This window comes from Typha angustifolia, chromosome 3, assembly GCF_048772165.1.
Source record: "Typha angustifolia cultivar Huaian chromosome 3, ASM4877216v1, whole genome shotgun sequence".
In the NCBI taxonomy this organism is placed as follows: domain Eukaryota; kingdom Viridiplantae; phylum Streptophyta; class Magnoliopsida; order Poales; family Typhaceae; genus Typha; species Typha angustifolia.
The window spans coordinates 2,628,133-2,646,804 of NC_133241.1; the positions used below are offsets into that span (position 1 = coordinate 2,628,133).

Here is an 18,672-nt window from a genome sequence, read left to right on the forward strand (position 1 = left end):
CTTCCATTTTTTCCATTTTTGGCTTCTAGAATGTATAGCTTTATTTATGGATAATTTCACTTAGATTTTCTGAACTATCGCCGTTTTTTACATACATTCTCTAAACTTTTTTATACTACATAGATCCTTTGAATCAAAAAGATTTTGGTTAGAGGTTCACATAGTTACCTTTTTTCTTAGTTTAAAGGGGTATGTGTGGATATTTTTCTTAGTTTAGGGGTTGTATATAAGTAATAAAAAAGATTTAAGGAGCATATTTAAAAAATAGTGATAATTCAGAGGGTTTAAGTGGAATTATTATTTTTATTTATGAGGCAAATTAATTAAATTTCTTGTAACTCCATTGATGGTCCATATATAATAAAGGGAAATTTGTATATAATACTATCTTGTAATGAAATTATAGTTTACACTCTATATTTTCATATTTGCAAATCGAGCCTTATAATTTAGTTAATATGTGCAGAAAATACTCTGCTGTTAGATTTATTAGTTAAACTTAACTAAACCTCTAAGGTTAAGTTAACTATACTAAGAAAATTATGAAAATGTTATCTACCAAGTCATACTAAGAGTGTTTGTCATTTTAGAAATAAGAGCATTTTAGTTATTTTAAAAATAAAATATCTCTACTTAACGGAATATTCTCATGGTATTAGTTCAAATCTAATCCACGGTATTTTTTGCATATATTCGCCAAATTATAGGGCTCGGTTTGTAAATAGTAAAAATATAAAGTGTAAACCATAATTTCGTTAAAACACAGGGTGTTATATGTAAATTTTTCTATAATAAAACTTAAAACTTTGCAAGTAGTGGATGGAAATTTATGTGCGATGCAGCATGGTTCATGCCTTCTACGCAAACATGCCACGACACACCCTGTGCCAACAACACTTGAGATACTATTAGGAAAATAAGATGCTTATTATAATAACAGGTAATTGTGAATATATTTATTAGGAAAATAAGATGCTTATTATAATAACAGGTAATTGTGAATATATTTATTTGATCAAGAAATATTGGGTTATGTTTGGTGTGAGAATGATCAGGGAGATGATTTCCCTGTAGGTAAGGTTTCTTGTTGAGTGCTTACCTGGTTAATTGATTGTTTTCGTTGTACATGATGTAGTTTAATTGATAAATTGAAATAGGTTTTGAATCAGAGTTAGCATGTGTTAAGCAATGTAAATATGTCCAAATTTGGGTGTGTGCAAATTTTTCAGTAAACGTCTCCAATGTTACTATCTCTGATCTTTGTCCAATAAGATGGCGAGATTTATGAGGATGTTGCATTAGTGTTTGTGATTGATGGTTTAAGACTTTAAATGACATAGACTAAAAGAGCCTGTGATTTCAGATTGGGCTATTCATTTCAGCTTTGATAACTCTAACCTTTAAATTTTCCTTGTTAGATTTTGCCAACTTGTATAATGGATTCTGTTTGCTAATTAGAGTTGACAATCTCAACCACTTCCAGTTTTTGGGCTGTAATTGTTTCAAATCTTAAGAAGCTCCTTTAGGGCCTAGATATCGTGATTGCAACAACTAGAGTAAGGTAGTGCCTTCTTTACGTAAAACTATTTACTGGCAGATATTGTTGTATTGCATTTTGCATTTTAACTGTTAACCCCATACCATTATATTTGATGTTAAATTGGGGCCACTTGACCTTACCAAATTGTCGGCAGGAAAAATACAGGCCTCTGCAGTAAGATGCTAGTAGTAGTATCTTTTGATAGTGTATTTAAATGTTAAGACTCAATATAAACTGAGACAATTTGCAGTATTCTTGAGCCCATAATGGCTATGATCATTAGGAGGCTCCTTAACTCTGATACATGCTAAAGGAGAGAAAATAAATCAGTCCTTATTGGCGCTAACATCTTGTATGGTCTACTTTACTATGATCACGAACTTGATATTCATGCCAATGCAGGAAACCAGACCATGAGATATTTCGTTCTTTAAAAGTTAATTTTTATTGACTTTATTCAACCTTCAAAGTCAAATATAGTTGGTGATTTATGCTCTGTATACAATGTCTAGGTTGTATCCCCTGAATTTACCTTCTATGAGAGTTCAAAATTATTGATGGATGATACCTGGGACATTGAGAAGCTTCTTCGTGCGAAGATGGACTTCAGTTTCATGTATGGGTTTTACCTGATTATAACTGTTTTATTCATTTATTTATTTTTATTCCTGAAATTATTTCTCTATGAAATATAAACAGGTATGCTTCGAAACAAAATGACGTATGGGCTCGATCAATTGTCAAAGATCTCACCATTGAGGCTGGTTCAGGTCTCATTATTCTAGAACCAGTTGATATTTCAGGAGGATATACATCTGCCAAGGACAAGACAAATGTTTCATTGGCATCTACTGACATATGCATCCACCTTTCTCTTACTGTTGCTTCTCTCTTACTTAAATTGCAAAATCAGGCTCTTGCAGCTTTACAATTTGGTAATATAGATCCACTGACTTCTTGTACCAACTTCAAGCGAGTTTGGGTATCACCAAAAGGTCACTATTGGCTCTACTGTAGCTTTCTTTACTCATGATTTTATATGCTGTTTCTAGTGTTTTTATTAGTATTCTGCAGGTGACCTAACTGGTTACAACCTCACTTTCTGGAGGCCCCAAGCTCCTCCTAATTATGCTATATTGGGTGATTGTGTTACATCACGGTGAGCAAACACCAGAAAGATCTATAAGTTATTTTGGACTGATTTAGTTTTATTTTTCTCTTTGGTAGTACTTTGAACTATTAGTAGATCCAACGATTGTTGAATTTAATTTCTATGATATGATGTAGATATATACTCGGTCTAGAAGGTTATTTAAGTTGCATGAATGATTAATGTTTCATTTGAGGACATTTTTCAAAAAATTATTAAATATTGATGTAGTAGAAGTGAATATGATTTTATAATGTCCTTTAAATCATTGCAACTTGGTCTTCTGCGTAGGAGTGTTGAAGACTTCTAAATAAAATATCAAAGATGTGTGCTCCAATATTGTTAGAGTAATATCTTGGCCATGGAAGATGTTGTGTGGAAGGTTCTGAATATCAGTATCGGTATTGGATGCTAGAAACAAAAATAATGTATCAATTGTGTCGGTCATAATGCCTTATCGGTTGCTGTATAGGCTGTTTTGGTATCAAGCTATTTTTTATTAGATAAGATTCTAAAATAATGATATAAAATGCAGAAATAGAAGAGAATTTGGTTTTCCCACTCAAATAGTGAATCTGTGGAGAAAGTTGGTTAGTGGTCATAAGCACCACTGCTGCCGGCAGCGGCCATAGCAACTTTTGCTCAATAGGGGTTATGTAAAGGTTCATAGGAAAAACTGAAGAGGGCAGAAAAAATTAAACTCCAAACATGATGTATCTCTCTCTGATTTGTTGGATCTACCGTATGATTTGTTATACCTATGATCGGTCAGATTTTCCTAAGGTTGATCGGATTCTGATGTTTATGTGCAGAGAGAGGGGGAATCGGAAAAGGGAAATACTATGTCCAAGTTAGTATTTGGATTAGATCCGACAAGATCTGACCTGAAAATGGCCGATATAGGGTTGACATGGTCAAGTATCAGTCTATACCACTATATCTTGATTGAAAGTAGTTTCGGACTAGCAGTAACTTTTTGGTTTCCAACAGGCTAACGGAAGGTTTTCATTAGTTGTTACTTGTGATGATTTATCCTGAGCAAGTAGCATTAACTACCAGATCACTGATAATCATTTCATAATTGCAATTTCTCAGGATCTCTGCATGTGGATATAAAGTGGTTTTGGTCAGTGGTTGGTGACAATGGGGAAAGCATTACATGTGAAGTTATCAATTGTTTTTTGTTTTAGGATGTATTGGTAACATAGTTATGGAACTTTATTAGTCTGATAGCTTTATAGTCAAAGAGTCTAATGCATCTCAATTTAGCTGTTCAAGTTACTTGATAAATTGGACAACAGCATGAATAAACTAACTGAAATTTATTGAAAGATTGTTGATCCCTATTGCATAAAGGAACTTTGTATATTGACACTTATCTGTTGTATATACCATGTTTAATCACATATGAAACAAGATAAAGCCGAGGAAGGATCAGGAGAACCCCAATTTGGAAAGTCCTAGTTGTTGACAGAGTAGATATTAAAAGAGTGATTTCTTTTTTTTTTTTTTTTCTGTAGACGAATTGAATGACATTTTGGTGTAACAACCAACGTATATAGATAATTCTTGTAAATCCTTGAGCCTCTATTCATTTTAGGAGTAATTTTTTTGATTTTAGAGTATAATTCCTTATTTTAAAATAACAGCTAAATATTATAATACCCCTACTCAAGAATGCAAATACTATTTATCAAAATTACATTTTATACTACACGTTAACCCAATTATCAATTTATCCTTGATATATATCCCATCAATCTACTTTATATCAAATCAAAAGGTATTTATCATAATCTCATAAAAACTAACAGCTTCTCATCTTTTTCTTTGTAAATCCCTCATTTTATTAATAACAGATAGAAATTGCTATTCCTATTTTAATCATATTCCACATGTGAATAAGGAGGAAATTAAGAATAGGATGTACTAGTGGAGCTAACAATCTCTAAAGTGAATTAGCAGTTCAAACCCTACATTCTAAACTATTAACAAATTGTGCAAAATTAGACCTCCCTATTTCGTAAAATGACCAATTAGTTAGTTGGAAGAAATCAATGGAACTAAGCATCCTGTTCGATAGGAGGATGAGGGAGGAGGCAGTGATGGCCGTGCCAGTGGCACGTGACGTGCCGTGCCGTGCCACCATCGGCATGGGGCGTGCCGAGCTCCTGTGCTAGTGGCACACCCCCCCGTGCTAGTGGCACACCCCCTGTGCCACTGCCCACCCCTTATAATATTTTTAATAAATTTTTAGAATATTTAGAGATGTTTTTGTGTCTTTGGTATGTCAATCTTTAATTTTTTTTTGTCTAAATATATGTATTAAAATTTAAAATCTACATTATAATGTTTTATCTTTAGATTATTTTTATAAATAACCTATTTTATTAAAAATAGAATAATAGTTAAATATAAATATTATTCAATACATAATATGATTGAATACATTCATTAAAATTAATATTAATGATTAAACACTCCATAATATGATTGAATACTCCATAGTATAATTGAACACATAATAACATTCAATACATAATTGATAATAGTTCAATATTTAAAACTAATATCTAGTTGAACGTAGAATGACGAGGAGGATCAAAGACTTTATTTGCTAGCACAAGAATAACATGAGAATGTTGCGTTAAATACTGTCGATATTCTTCAAAACTTATCCATTGATAATATTACTCGTTATAACGTCTCACATAGTTTTCATAGAAATAAGAATTTTATAATTCTTTAATGATATGATTTGGATATTGAATATACACGGAAATGACCGGCATAGACACAGATACATCATAAGCATATGTAGATTATGGATATGAAGTATAATAAATGTGTTGTGGCTCTGGTGGGTGTGATTGATATGATAGTAATGATGATGAACTCATATCATCCTGTGGGCGCACCTTTCCTGATGTCCTGCTACCTATAGACTTAAGTCCTTTCCTCATTTGATTGTAATCACATTGAGCTTGAGATGGTCCATTTCCTTTCTTCTGTCTCTGATAAATTCAGTTTTGTGGTTGTTTAGGTCTAGCAAATGAATTGTCACTCCAATTTTAAAAAATGACAAATAAGTTATCATTTTAAAAATAACAAATAAAAAAAGTTAATTGATGGAAATAAGAAAAAGTAAAAAAAATGGGTTCTATATGTCATATCATGTTTGTTAAGAAAATAAGTAAAGTCGATTTAATAAAGATTGATGGAAATAGAATTTTTTTTTAAAAAAAGTCTCTACATTGGCACATGACCGGGACGGCATGCGTGCCGTGCCTTTACTGGCACGGCCATCCTTGGGAGGAGGTATGAAGAAGATGACTGTATTAGTATGACAACAGGTTGAACTTGATGATTTGAAGAGATAGAACAATAAAAGGTTTATTACATTATTTTTAGAGGATAAGCATTTCTTCTTAACCAAAAACCTCAGCTAAACATAGAACTACTGCAACAACAGAGGATAAGGAAAGAAGAATAAAAGGGTAGAAAGTAACTGCAAGATTGCTTACCTCTATCGTCTATTTTACTTTCCTCAACATAATACTTTCCTTACCATTTTGTTGGTTGATCCAACTTAAGCTTCCAATTCGGACTAGTTATATACCAAGTGACTCAGAAATGCTTGCTACTTCTTCCTCTTTCTTGTTACATCTCAATTGCCATTGAGAATTGTAATAGTCTCAGATTTCCTTGTCCTACTTATCACAATTATACCCATCAACACAGTACAAAATCAATTTATTGTTCATCAAGTTCCAGCAACTTTATTGTTTTAATTCTTTTCTTTCATTTAACTTGCTAAATACCTTAATTGCCTTATGTGATGATTAAGAAAAGCCTTGCATTATTCTAGGACATTTCAATTTCTTCTAACCCTTCCCCCCAAAAGTGATATTCCAAATAAGTATATTCAAAATTTCTTTGCTGAGTAAGAAGATGTACCACCTGTTTCTAATCAAAGCCTGTTCATAATTTGAACTTTCACTTGATAGTTTGTTTAACAGTGAGAGTTCATTATATGTGATTCCCACAGGGCTTTTCCTAAAGAAGTAATGAAAGGTGTGACATGAGCATAGAAGAAGTGCTGCATATTTTAAGTCTATTCCTAAAAGTTCTTTTGACTTCTGCCTTGACATCATCAGTCCTTACAAAAAAAATTAGCTGCAGGATTGGTTTTATTTTCTAGGTTAAATATACTAAGATTCAACTTATACTATATATTCTGGATAATGATCAAATTTTGTTTGTTGATAGGCAGGTTTGCCGTTTACATCCGGTCTATTCAAAAGTTTTAAGGCAATACATATTATTAGGAGTTGAACTCTAATGTACAATAAGTACTTAATTTCAGTTAGTACTAAAGAGTAGATATAAGATATAGTAAACTGCATCTGGAATTCAGATGCATGAAAATCTGAATTTATGATTAGGAACATAATAGCATCATTAGTCATCATTTTGTTCTCATGTTTTCAAATACTAAAATTTAAGCTTTTCTGTGTTTATGTTCTTTTGTTTATTTCTGAGTTATTATATTTTCTTGTTTTCTATTGGTTTTGCCTTATATAGTGACAAAATCATACTATTTTCACTGTTTTTCTTTTCCTTCAGTTAAAGTTAAGTTGATATCGAAAGTATTTTGCAGACCGGTACCACCTTCACACGTAGTGGTTGCAGTGAGTAATGCCTATGGTCGTGTTCGAAAACCTGTTGGTTTTAAGCTCATTGCTTTGTTCTCTAAGTTTCAAGAATTCAGTGGACAAACACAATCATCAAATGACAATGACTGCTCCATCTGGATGCCAATTCCACCACCCGGCTACTCTGCCTTAGGGTGTGTGGCGCATGTTGGAAACCAGCCACCTCCAAATCACATTGTTTATTGCCTCCGTTCTGATCTTGTAACATCTACAATGGTTTCAGATTGCGTATATTATCTTTCATCAAATCTAGGGTACTTTCATCTTTCATGCTTCAGTTCTTTGTCCACGGAGTAGTAATCTTATTTGTGAACTTACTTATTTCATTCCATATGTAGAAATTTCACTGGATTCAGCATTTGGCATGTTGATAATGTTGTTGGGTCATTCTATGCTCATAATTCAATAGAGTGCCCACTAGAAGGGGAAGTTTTCAGCTTGCACCAGATTCTTCTTCGTAATCCTAGGCATCTCTCTTACAGCAATGATCTTGCAACAGATGCCTCTGTCGAAAAAGTACAGAGCAGTCACCAGGAAGGTACTTTCAATAGTACATCTGGATGGGATGTTGTAAGATCATTATCGAGAACAAGCAGTTATTACATGTCTACACCACACTTTGAGAGAATTTGGCTGGATAAAGGTTGCGAGTCGAGAAGACCACTTTCTGTATGGCGACCATTAGCACGTCCTGGGTTTGCTATACTTGGTGATTGTATAACGGAAGGGTTGGCTATGCTACTTTCTTGCATTTTATATTCACAAATTTTATTTCTTGAGGAAGTTAACTCACAAGCTTTCCCTATTTTTGTGCCTTAGGTTGGAGCCTCCTCCTCTTGGGTTAGTGTTCAAGTGCGATAATTCAATGATATCTGCAAGACCTGTGCAGTTCACAAAAGTTGCACATATAGTTAGAAAGGGTCTTGATGATGCATTTTTTTGGTATCCAATTCCTCCTCCTGGTTATGCCTCCCTGGGATGTGTAATAACAAAAACAAATGAAGTCCCCAAAAAGGACTTGTTTTGCTGCCCTAGGATAGATCTGGTTAACCAAGCAAATGTTTCTGATGATCCTATTTCGATGTCTGCCAATCCAAAAGGTTCCAACTGCTGGAGCATCTGGAAAGTTGAAAATCAGGTCCTCGGCAATACTGCTTCAAGCAAAAGCTGGATTGTACAATTTACTCTGCTAAGGAGCTAAAGTTAAAGATTCTTAATTTTTCTCTTATGTAACTCTTGTATTGCAGGTAAGCACTTTTCTTGCACGATCTGATCACAGAAAACCATCACCCCGGCTGGCATACAGCATAAGTGACTATATAAAACCTAAAACACGAGAGAATGTAACTGCTGAATTTAAGTTGGGCTGTTTCTCACTCAGTATCCTTGATAGCTTATGTGGAACAGTAAGTAACTTTCCAAAAGTATAATTCTTATGGGTGAGAAGAATACAATAGCAATTATACCACATATTTTTTATATTTCAGATGACACCACTATTGGATGTAACCATTACAAGTATAAATGTTGCATCACATGGGCGACTTGATGCGATGAATGCTGTACTGGTCTGTTCGATTGCTTCTTCCACATTCAATAGACAACTAGAATCGTGGGAGCCTCTTATTGAGCCATTCGATGGAATATTCAAGTAACTCAATAGTAGTATTTAGAAACTATCTGTTATATTATATTTCAAAAGTGAACCAGTTTGGAGTTCCAATAACTTTTCTTATTTCTTCTTAGGCTTGAAACATATGATACCAGTGAGAATGCATCTTCAAAAGTTGTCAGGAGAGTTCGTCTTGCTGCAACAAGTCCTCTAAATCTCAATATCAGTGCTGCCAATCTTGAAACCCTGACAGAAACCATTGTTTCCTGGAACAGACAAGCTGATATAGAGTACAAGTCATCAAAGAAGAATGAGGTAATGTTTACATGTTCATGGTGTTAGAATGAAAGTTTGGAACTTCTATAATTCTGCATGTTGCATTAACATGGATATAATTTTTCAGGAATCTACTGAAAGTTTAAGACCAAATGATGATCTATCCTGTTCTGCTTTGAATGAAGATGATTTTCAGAAAGTCACTATTGAAAATAAACTTGGGTGTGATGTTTATCTGAGGAAAGTGGAGCAAGCTTCAAATGATGTTGAGTTATTACAGCATGAGAGTCAAGTTTCACTATTCATGCCACCTCCCAGGTTTTTAGACAAGTTAAATGTGCTGCCCAATTTCAGGGAGACGCGATATTATGTTGCCATACAGATTTTTGAGTCCAAGGTCATACTTTTATATCATGTAATTTTTAGTTAGACTATAGTAGAACTTCTATAAGTATCTAAAACTAGGCATGATCTTTTTTTTGCTACTTATTGCAGGGTCTGCCCATTATAGATGATGGAAATGATCATGAGTATTTCTGTGCTTTGCGTTTGCTTATTGATAGTAATGTCTCAGATCAGTATAAGCTCTTTCCTCAGAGTGCAAGGACAAGATGTGTACAACCTTTGATATCAAAAAGAAGTGATTTGAGCGAAGGCTATGCGAAGTGGAATGAACTTTTTATATTTGAAGTTCCTGAAAAGGTAGTTGTTTGATACTTGGTCTAATACCCTTGCACTTACAAACCTTGTGGACATGTTATAAACTAATAATATAGTTCATCACAAAATGTATCATTTTCTTTTAACATAAATTCCTCTGATCTATTTTGTCACTTGAACTACAAAATCATCAGTTATCTTTTTATATTTGATTTCTGGAAAGACAACCATACTGAACCTGTTCTAATATCCATAATTGTAAAAAGCTTCTGAATGTCTACTTGAATCCTTCCTTTTGGTAAGGCAGTATGCACTTGATATCATGCCGACTTTCTAATTCTATTTAGAGTGATATTGTGTTAATTGAAGTTCTAAGCATTATTTGTTAGTTTGGAGTCCTTCTAGCTGTAGAAAATTTATATCAAGGTTTATTATGTTGATATAACTAGGGGGAAATTAGCTAGTAGAATCATGATACCTAGTTACCTACTACCTATCTTCTCCTTTCCTCTTTTGTCTTCTCTTCTTAAATTAATTTTTGTTGCAGCTGTGAATAAGTTCCAGAAATGAATTTTCCTTGTCCATCCTATCTTATGTGAATTGGATTAATTCTACTATTATCCATCAATTAATCTTATTTCTGTGGACTTAGCTACCTTTCGTCATAATTATCATGAATCTCATAATCAGGTTTAACGTTAAGTCCTCTTCAATTATTTATACTGTTTTGAGAAATGTAAATGTATCTTCTTTGGTTTCTCTTGTCATGCTAGCCTGGCATATGTTGTTGACATATTAACATTACTGCATATGTCTTCTTTTCATCCTTTTCAGGGATCAGCTAATCTGGAAGTTGAGGTTACAAATCTTTCTGCAAAAGCTGGAAAGGGTACTGGTCAGACTTTAGATTTTAATTGTAATATATTCTGGTGTAGCATATTAAGTTTCCTTCTTGTAGTAAATTTTCCTATTTCTATCTAGTTAATTCAGCCCTTTGCGTCAATCGACAGAAAAACTTCTAGAATATTTATTTGTCCAAGCGATAAGTGAAAGAGCGAACTTTTTTGTATTTCTGTAGTCCTATGCAGTATGTTAAGGAAGAGATATGCATCACAATGTATGTGATTAGGTATTCAGGTTCCTTTTGATGACAAGATAGGAAAGAGACCATGAACTGCAATATATTGTTGATATCATGCCTTTACTGTTTTCTGGATCGACATAGTTATGTTATTAATTCCAAAGAGGTTGATTTTTATGAGCTAAATTTGTTTCACGTACTGGTATATAACAAGAGTTAGCAGTGGGTGAGTCAGATGCTTTAAATTACATTTTACTGCAACAAAATGATGAAAAGAAAACATGATGGAAAAGGAGAGAAAAAAGGTACCTGCATAGATTTCATTTCAGTTTGTGATATGCTGTTCTTGAAGTTAATGTGCTTGCGCCTGTCTAGATCACCCGATGTGCAATTTACGTCTAAAGAATCTTTTATCTATTCAAAATAGAAGTATCAGTATTGTTTAAATAAAGTGATATGACAGCATAATGGCATATTCTTAATAGTAGCTTTGTAATCAGTTTCTTCTCCAATTTCACTGGATATATTACAAAGCTATGTAGGACAAATGTTCCTCTTTGCTATGTATGTTTGGGCTATATAAACTGTAGATGAAATCGTTAATATAACCAAAATTCTTTGGCACCTTTGTCATCAGAAATTCTATGTATCTAATACTGTGATCGATATAAATGACTCTTTCTGAATATATATTATGGATGTACTGGATGCATATAGTGATCATGTTAGTTATCTCATTCAAATACTGGGATATCTTGTAACTGATTTGTAATACAACTTTAATCCATATGTTTCTTATGAGTTATATTTATATGTTGGATGTTGTACTAATTATATGCCTATCAGCAATCCAACTTTAACATGCTTGATTCTGATACTAATGATCCCAGAACATTTTATTGTTTTATGTTGGAGATGAAAGATATTGATATTTTAATTTTTCAAGTGATCTTATTGTTTAAGAAATATACAATGTAAACTTATGTTGCACTAATGTTGAAACATTTAAGGTGAAGTTATTGGTGCATTGTCTATTCCTATTGGTTGTGGCACTACTACGCTGAAACGGGCTGCTTCAATAAGGAACCTGCATAGAGAAGTTGATGCGAGGCATTTTGCATCTTATCCTCTTAGGAAGAAGGTAAATTTATTTTGGTCCTGGCAGAAAGGTTTATACAGCTTACATTCAAAATATTCTCTTAGGAAGAAGGTTAATTCTCTTATAAGTAATTTAATTCTGTTCTTTTCTTGCCATTTTTTCATTTTTGACTGATCCAAAGTATTTTTCTGTTGAATTAATGAATAAATTGTTTATACAGATTCGTGGTCAATTTACAAAAATTGAAGAACGAAGAGACTATGGTATTCTGGTAGTTTCTACTTGTTATATTGAAAGGAATCCTGATACGTGTTTCCAAAACAGTATAGATAGCATAACTACTGATAGAGATGTAGGTTTCTGGATTGGACTTAGCCCTGATGGACCTTGGGAGAACTTTAGCTCAGTTTTGCCTCTAACAGTTGTTCCAAAATCTATAAACAAGAACCCCTTGGCCTTCGAAGTTACCATGAGGAACAACAAGAAGCATGCAACCCTTAGGGCTCTTGCTGTTATTGCAAATGATTCTGATGTCATTCTTCAAGTGTCTGTCTGCCCTGCCACTGTGCTTGGTAGTCCTCTTGTGAACCTGGAAACAAATAGTTCTACCATGGTGATAGAAGAGATCTTTGAAAATCAGAGATACCAGCCAATTTCTGGTTGGGGTAACAAGTCAGCTGGTTCCCGTGTGAATGATCCTGGGCGCTGGAGTAACAGGGACTTTTCGTACTCATCAATCGTAAGAATTATCATTTTTTACTTTTCAAGCGGTTTTACATTGAAAGTGTTGTGTTTCTAAGCTAAAGAAGCTCTTCTATTTTGAAGGAGTTTTTCGATCCTCCTCTACCATCTGGTTGGCGATGGGCATCACCCTGGAAAATTGAGAGAGCTCAGTATGTTGATAGTGATGGATGGGCATATGGAACTGACTTCCAGAGCTTAAAATGGCCTCCAAGTTCTTCAAGGTCGTCTTCCAAATCACCTCTAGATTTTGTGCGGCGAAGGCGTTGGATACGTACAAGACAACAATTGCCAGAGAAAAATAGAGATATCTTGAGAAGCATCATTGCTGTACTAAATCCAAACTCATCTGCAGTTTTGCCATGGCCAGCTATGGGAAAAGATATGGACATGTGCCTACAAATTCGTCCTTACTCTGAAAACATGCAGGAGCATTACTCTTGGGGCCAACTGCTGACTTTTGGTTCTGGCAAGGACCAATCTGTCAATCAGCAGCCTCAACTTTCTAGACAAGGCACTATAAAACATTCAAGTATTGCGTTACAGAACTCTTTTCTTAGATTGGACCAACTCGAGAAGAAAGATATGCTTTGTTACTCTAGTTCTTCTGTTAGTATTAAACAGCATTTCTGGCTAAGTATTGGAATTGATGCTTCAGTTCTTCACACTGAACTAAATGCTCCTGTTTATGATTGGAAAATATCAATTAATTCAACTCTTAGGTTGGAAAACAAGCTTCCCTATGAAGCTGAATATGCTATTTGGCAGAGATCACCTGAAGGTAATATGGTCGAACGGCAGCATGGTGTTGTGTCATCTGGTGGAACTGCATTTGTTTATTCAGCAGATATTCGAAAATCAATCTACCTTACATTTTTTCTTCAAGGTGGTTGGGTTTTAGAGAAGGTAAGACATTAGTTCGAATAGCTATATAGTTGCAGCAATGTTTATGTAGTCCTACTTTGGAGCTCTCAAACCTTTCTTGTCATAGAGGCAACAAAGAATCTGATGAGGTCACAGTGGGCCATATTCTTGACACAGCACTTATTTCCTATGCAAAAATTGTTTATGACAGTAGAAAGTAGGAATCACCATATTCTTTTAGGTAATTTTAGTGCACCTATGCCTATCTAATTTGATATATCTTTTTCCTTAGGATGCAATTTTGATAATGGATTTAGTAGGTACGGATCATGCATCGTCATTTTGGATTGTTCAGAAGCAAAGTAACAGGTTTGAATCTATTGACATATACTCTAGTGCAAAATTTTCCATGTTTTACATTCAACTTTCTTATTGCAAATTTCTCTTTGATGGAATAGCTTCTTTTTCCTGAAAGGCGGGGCGGGGTGGTGGGGGTGGTGAGGGGTGGGAGATTGTTAAGACGATGATAATGGGCACAATCCTAATCATATAATTAGCATCTTAACTCTACAGATAAAATAGGAAGAAAGATAGAATCCTTCTTTACATATTTATTTCTTTACAAATTAAGAGAACAAAAATCCTAAGTATATAGATAGGCATAGGTTTGCCACTTTGTATTATGCTAATAGGTAATTAGCAACTTAGCACAATTCAAGGGAGTTGTTCATACTCACCATGTTGGTTGATTGCCTTTGATGTTCCACCCTGTGTGACAATTGAAGGTCTGTCACCTTGTTTTGATGGCTACTCAGTCAGGAGACTCAGGACATCTGTCATTGAAAGTTTAAAACAGATTACTGACCTCTTGCAACGACTACTGTGGCAGTGGTGACCTTGCCGAAGGTAGGGTTTTGCTTGCTGAGACAAGTGAGAACAGGGCAGTATTTTTAGTTTGACTGGGTGAGGTTGACCTAATCTGATATTGTAAACTAAAGGTCAAGCCCTCTAATCATCTCTGACATAATTGACTCAATAGCACTGCTTCCTCTCACCCCTTGACAAGGATTATTGTGAGTTGAAGCAATTTTTTGATCAAATTCGGTCTGCACTCAGCACATCAAATTTATATGTGCTATGTATTGTAGTCGAGGTTGAAGGTTGAACTTATTTACTCAAGTAGTTTATCTATAACGATGTGGATGCCACACCCATGCCGGTCGGCATGGGCTGGAACGGTGCTATGCCAACTGCAAATCCTGTGCTAGGTGCCAGTAACTCACTGGCACGATAAGTGTAGATTGGCACGGGGCGTGACAAACCTTGCTTTAAACAATGTACATTAGTTTTGAGAGAGTATGCTTTTCAGGGTAATTGCTCAAGTGAGGCCTTAATCTTTTTCAGAGCATGCAATAGCAACAATTTTGTGTATGTCAATTTCCTTTTGGGAGAGCCTTATTATTCTTCAAAATCTGGCTGCATATTGAATTTGCAATCAATTTACCTTCTGGTAGAATTCATACTAGTCTATTCAGTATTAGCTTATTTTCCCAGTGTAATTTTTTTATTGAACTTTGACCAAAATATCATGTTGGATTAACTTCTTTTAGGAGGCTGCGTGTGAGTGTTGAGCATGATCTTGGGGGGACTGATGCAGCACCCAAGACCGTGAGACTGTTTGTCCCATATTGGATTCAAAATGATTCTTCACTTCCACTATCCTATCGTATTGTTGAGGTGGAACCTCTGGAAAATGCTGATACTGACTCTGTCCTACTTACTAGAGCAGTTAAATCTGCAAAGTTTGCATTGAAACATTCATCAAAGTCTTTTGACAGAAGAAATACCAGCTCAAGGAGTAATATTCAGATTTTGGATGTCATTGAGGACTTCGGTCCAAATTGTGTCATGTTATCACCACAAGACTATATAAACCGCTCTGGGGTTTTGCCATTCCAATCTCGGAATGATACTTCCACGTCAACACGTCTTGGTATCTCCGTAGCTGTTCGTCATTCTGGATATTATAGCCCAGGAATTTCGTTTCTTGAGCTTGAAAGCAAGGTAACCAGGCATAACAAAGATGTGTCGTGTTACTGTATTGATTTGGTGGGATTGCAATTTTCAAACTTGTACAAACCTGAGGCTAAAGAGCTGCGTTTTTGTGCAGGAACATATTGATGTCAAAGCATTTGCTTCTGATGGATCATATTACAGGCTCTCAGCACAACTTAAAATGGCTTCTGATAGGACTAAGGTTTTCATTTCCTCTTTTTGCATTCTTTCTCTCTCTCTCTCTCTCTCTCTCTCTCTCTCTCTAATATTAGTCTGTCTTATACTGCATCAATCTTAGACCAGTTTTATCAGATTTTTTTGTTATTATATAAAATACAAAAGTCATCACTCTTAAAAACTTAACCTTTTAAAGTAGTTAGTGAATTAACATGGTCCTAATTTGAATCCTGCCAGGCCTATCTGTCATTTGAAAAAAATTTCTACCCATTTAAGTGGGCTGTTTAAAATATTTCAAGCCCAAAAGTGAGGATGAATATTAGAGTATAAAAGATAAAAACGATTGTTCTCTAAAAGCTTAAGCTTTTAGAGAATTAACACTTTCATTTAATGTAGATCTGATAAGTGAGTTAATAGTGGATCTTTATCCTATGATCTTTCTCTTCCCATAGGGAGAGAAATACTAGGGTGCAGGCACGGCATGACAATGAGATTAGACTAGGAAAGGGGTTGGTGATGGAGGCTTGGCAGCACATGACCCCTTTTGTTTTTTTTATAGGCTGATCTTCTTAACTATTCAAAATCATCAAATAAATCCTTTTGTTAGTTTACCATTAAGGTTTCTAACAGAAACTTGTTACATGCCTAGATATGACCCTATAGAACAAAATGCCCCTTCTTTAACCCCTTGTTCTCCTCCACAAAAATTCTTAACTCTTTCCCTCTTTTTCAACCCCTTACTTCAATGTTGTTCTCCTTCTCTTTCTCCCAAACTATAGCCCTAATTCCCTAAACATAAATCCCACTACCACCATTATCCGATCCTCTAGATTGTCATGATATTCAGTGATGGTGAACACGTTGCTGTGGGAATGGGTGCTTTTATTGTGGGTGGAAGGTGTTCAATTGATTACCTAGAGGATTTTGTTTTCTTAGGTGGTATAATAGTCATTTTGTAACTTTTGTCTACAGTATCAGTGGTTATGATCATTTTGAATAGTTGAGGCCTTGAGGGATCAAAAGTAGAGAAAAAGAGGAGGCATTGCAAGAGAAAATAGCCTATAGTTGAGACAGTCAAAGTGTAATCAACCCTATAATATGATTATGTCAAGACACATGATGGTTGTGATATCTATGTGCCAGCATCTTCCGTGAACTGTTGGAACAACCACAGAACTTCAGATCCTACAATATTGGATAAAGTAGTTTCTTGTTTTACTAATTTTTCTTTTTCTCCTTTCCTAGTTCTGCTTTTTTGCCACTGTAATAACATCTTTTTTTTTGTTGCCGAGTGTTCTGTTAGTTCCTACGAACAATTGGTCAGCATCAAAACAGTTTCTTTTTACTTTAGTTCAACTCCATTTTTATCTGTCTCCATTATATACTGCAGCAACTAATGTCAAGACATGCCAATAGGTATATACCTTATGAGATAAACAAGTTGTCTCTTAAACCTCACTTACCACACTTCTATTTGAAGTCTGATGAAAAGCTAGAGTATAGTAATCGGTACTTCCTTATTTAGTACCTTCACGAGAATCTTTTATTAGGTTGGTATATATAGTTGAACGCAAAACAAGAACTATGGTAATTTTGAAGGTATAACTTTTATTAGGAGTCAACGGCCAATATTGTGGGTACTCTTAAGTTTCTTCTTGTTTCCTAGATGTCCTTTGCTATAGCCATTTTGTGGTTGGCAAATTTCTTGATAGTTTGAAACATAAGATAGTGTAACTATTGCTGTATTGAATGAAATGGGTAAATCTTATAAAATAATTTAAAATATAGTCATGTCATAGGTTTTTTCTGAAGGTAGTTTAGTTTTTTAGTTCTACAGAAGCTTGTATCTGGACTATATATCATTACTTTTACTGCTGCATAGTTCCTTTTCCAGAGAGTAGTTTGTGCATCACATGTTTGATAAGTAGTCTTTCTATCCAAGTATTTATGTAATCTTTGATCTTTTCCGCAACTGGATCAGTACCAAATAAATAAGTACTCTTCATTTGTTTGCATCTTAGTTTCTAACATTTTATATATGTTCCTGAGAAACTATAAAGCACGGATACTTTGTTTACCCCTCTGTATCAGTATTCGGTACATTTTGGACTCTGATACGGTTCTATACGTATCGGATATGGCTAGAGAAGTATCCGAATTAAAAAATTAATTTTAATTTTTTGATACAGTTCCAATAAAGTGGGATATGGCTCCTATACGTTTCTTGATTATCTAATTCTTTTCTTTTGTTGTTGCCAAGCAACAATTTAAGATATATACTTTATATGTATATATGATCATCACAATTCTTCATGATAGCTTTGTTTATTTGATAATGAATTAAACATATAATTTGAAAGCATTTAAAGATTTAAATTAGTTGTAAATGAGTAGATTATTTAGGTTTCAGTGTTTTTGAGTTTTTTATCAGTTTTTTTACAAAATTATTGTAAAGTTTTAGGCATGTAGATATGAAATCTGTAGCTTTCTTTCCTTTTATGTTATTATTTCTGGGGTGTTATTATTTTACCATATGTTATATTGGTTGACAATAGATTGACAATATATTATTTTAATTGGCATATGCATATCGTATTTGTATCTTGCTTCTAAGAATTCGCTGTATCTACGTATCTGTATTGCCGTATCCTCTTGTATCCATATTTTTATCTGCATCTGTGCTTCATATCTGAGAATTAATC

At 34.4% G+C, this 18,672-nt stretch overlaps 1 protein-coding gene across 1 annotated transcript in view; it reads left to right on the top strand.

Annotated features, from left to right (window-relative positions):
- The window catches only part of LOC140779326 (uncharacterized), a 74,390-nt gene that overhangs the window by 50,521 nt on the left and 5,197 nt on the right, over positions 1 to 18,672 (top strand). Inside the window, exons 36-53 of the mRNA XM_073124354.1 lie at positions 2,053 to 2,156; positions 2,240 to 2,535; positions 2,615 to 2,699; positions 7,351 to 7,659; positions 7,744 to 8,133; positions 8,225 to 8,543; positions 8,653 to 8,811; positions 8,893 to 9,056; positions 9,152 to 9,332; positions 9,421 to 9,690; positions 9,789 to 9,995; positions 10,788 to 10,842; positions 12,045 to 12,175; positions 12,354 to 12,872; positions 12,959 to 13,780; positions 14,031 to 14,107; positions 15,349 to 15,802; positions 15,909 to 15,995. Coding sequence (XP_072980455.1) covers positions 2,053 to 2,156; positions 2,240 to 2,535; positions 2,615 to 2,699; positions 7,351 to 7,659; positions 7,744 to 8,133; positions 8,225 to 8,543; positions 8,653 to 8,811; positions 8,893 to 9,056; positions 9,152 to 9,332; positions 9,421 to 9,690; positions 9,789 to 9,995; positions 10,788 to 10,842; positions 12,045 to 12,175; positions 12,354 to 12,872; positions 12,959 to 13,780; positions 14,031 to 14,107; positions 15,349 to 15,802; positions 15,909 to 15,995 — 4,629 coding nt within the window. The remainder of the gene's footprint in view (positions 1 to 2,052; positions 2,157 to 2,239; positions 2,536 to 2,614; positions 2,700 to 7,350; positions 7,660 to 7,743; positions 8,134 to 8,224; positions 8,544 to 8,652; positions 8,812 to 8,892; positions 9,057 to 9,151; positions 9,333 to 9,420; positions 9,691 to 9,788; positions 9,996 to 10,787; positions 10,843 to 12,044; positions 12,176 to 12,353; positions 12,873 to 12,958; positions 13,781 to 14,030; positions 14,108 to 15,348; positions 15,803 to 15,908; positions 15,996 to 18,672) is intronic.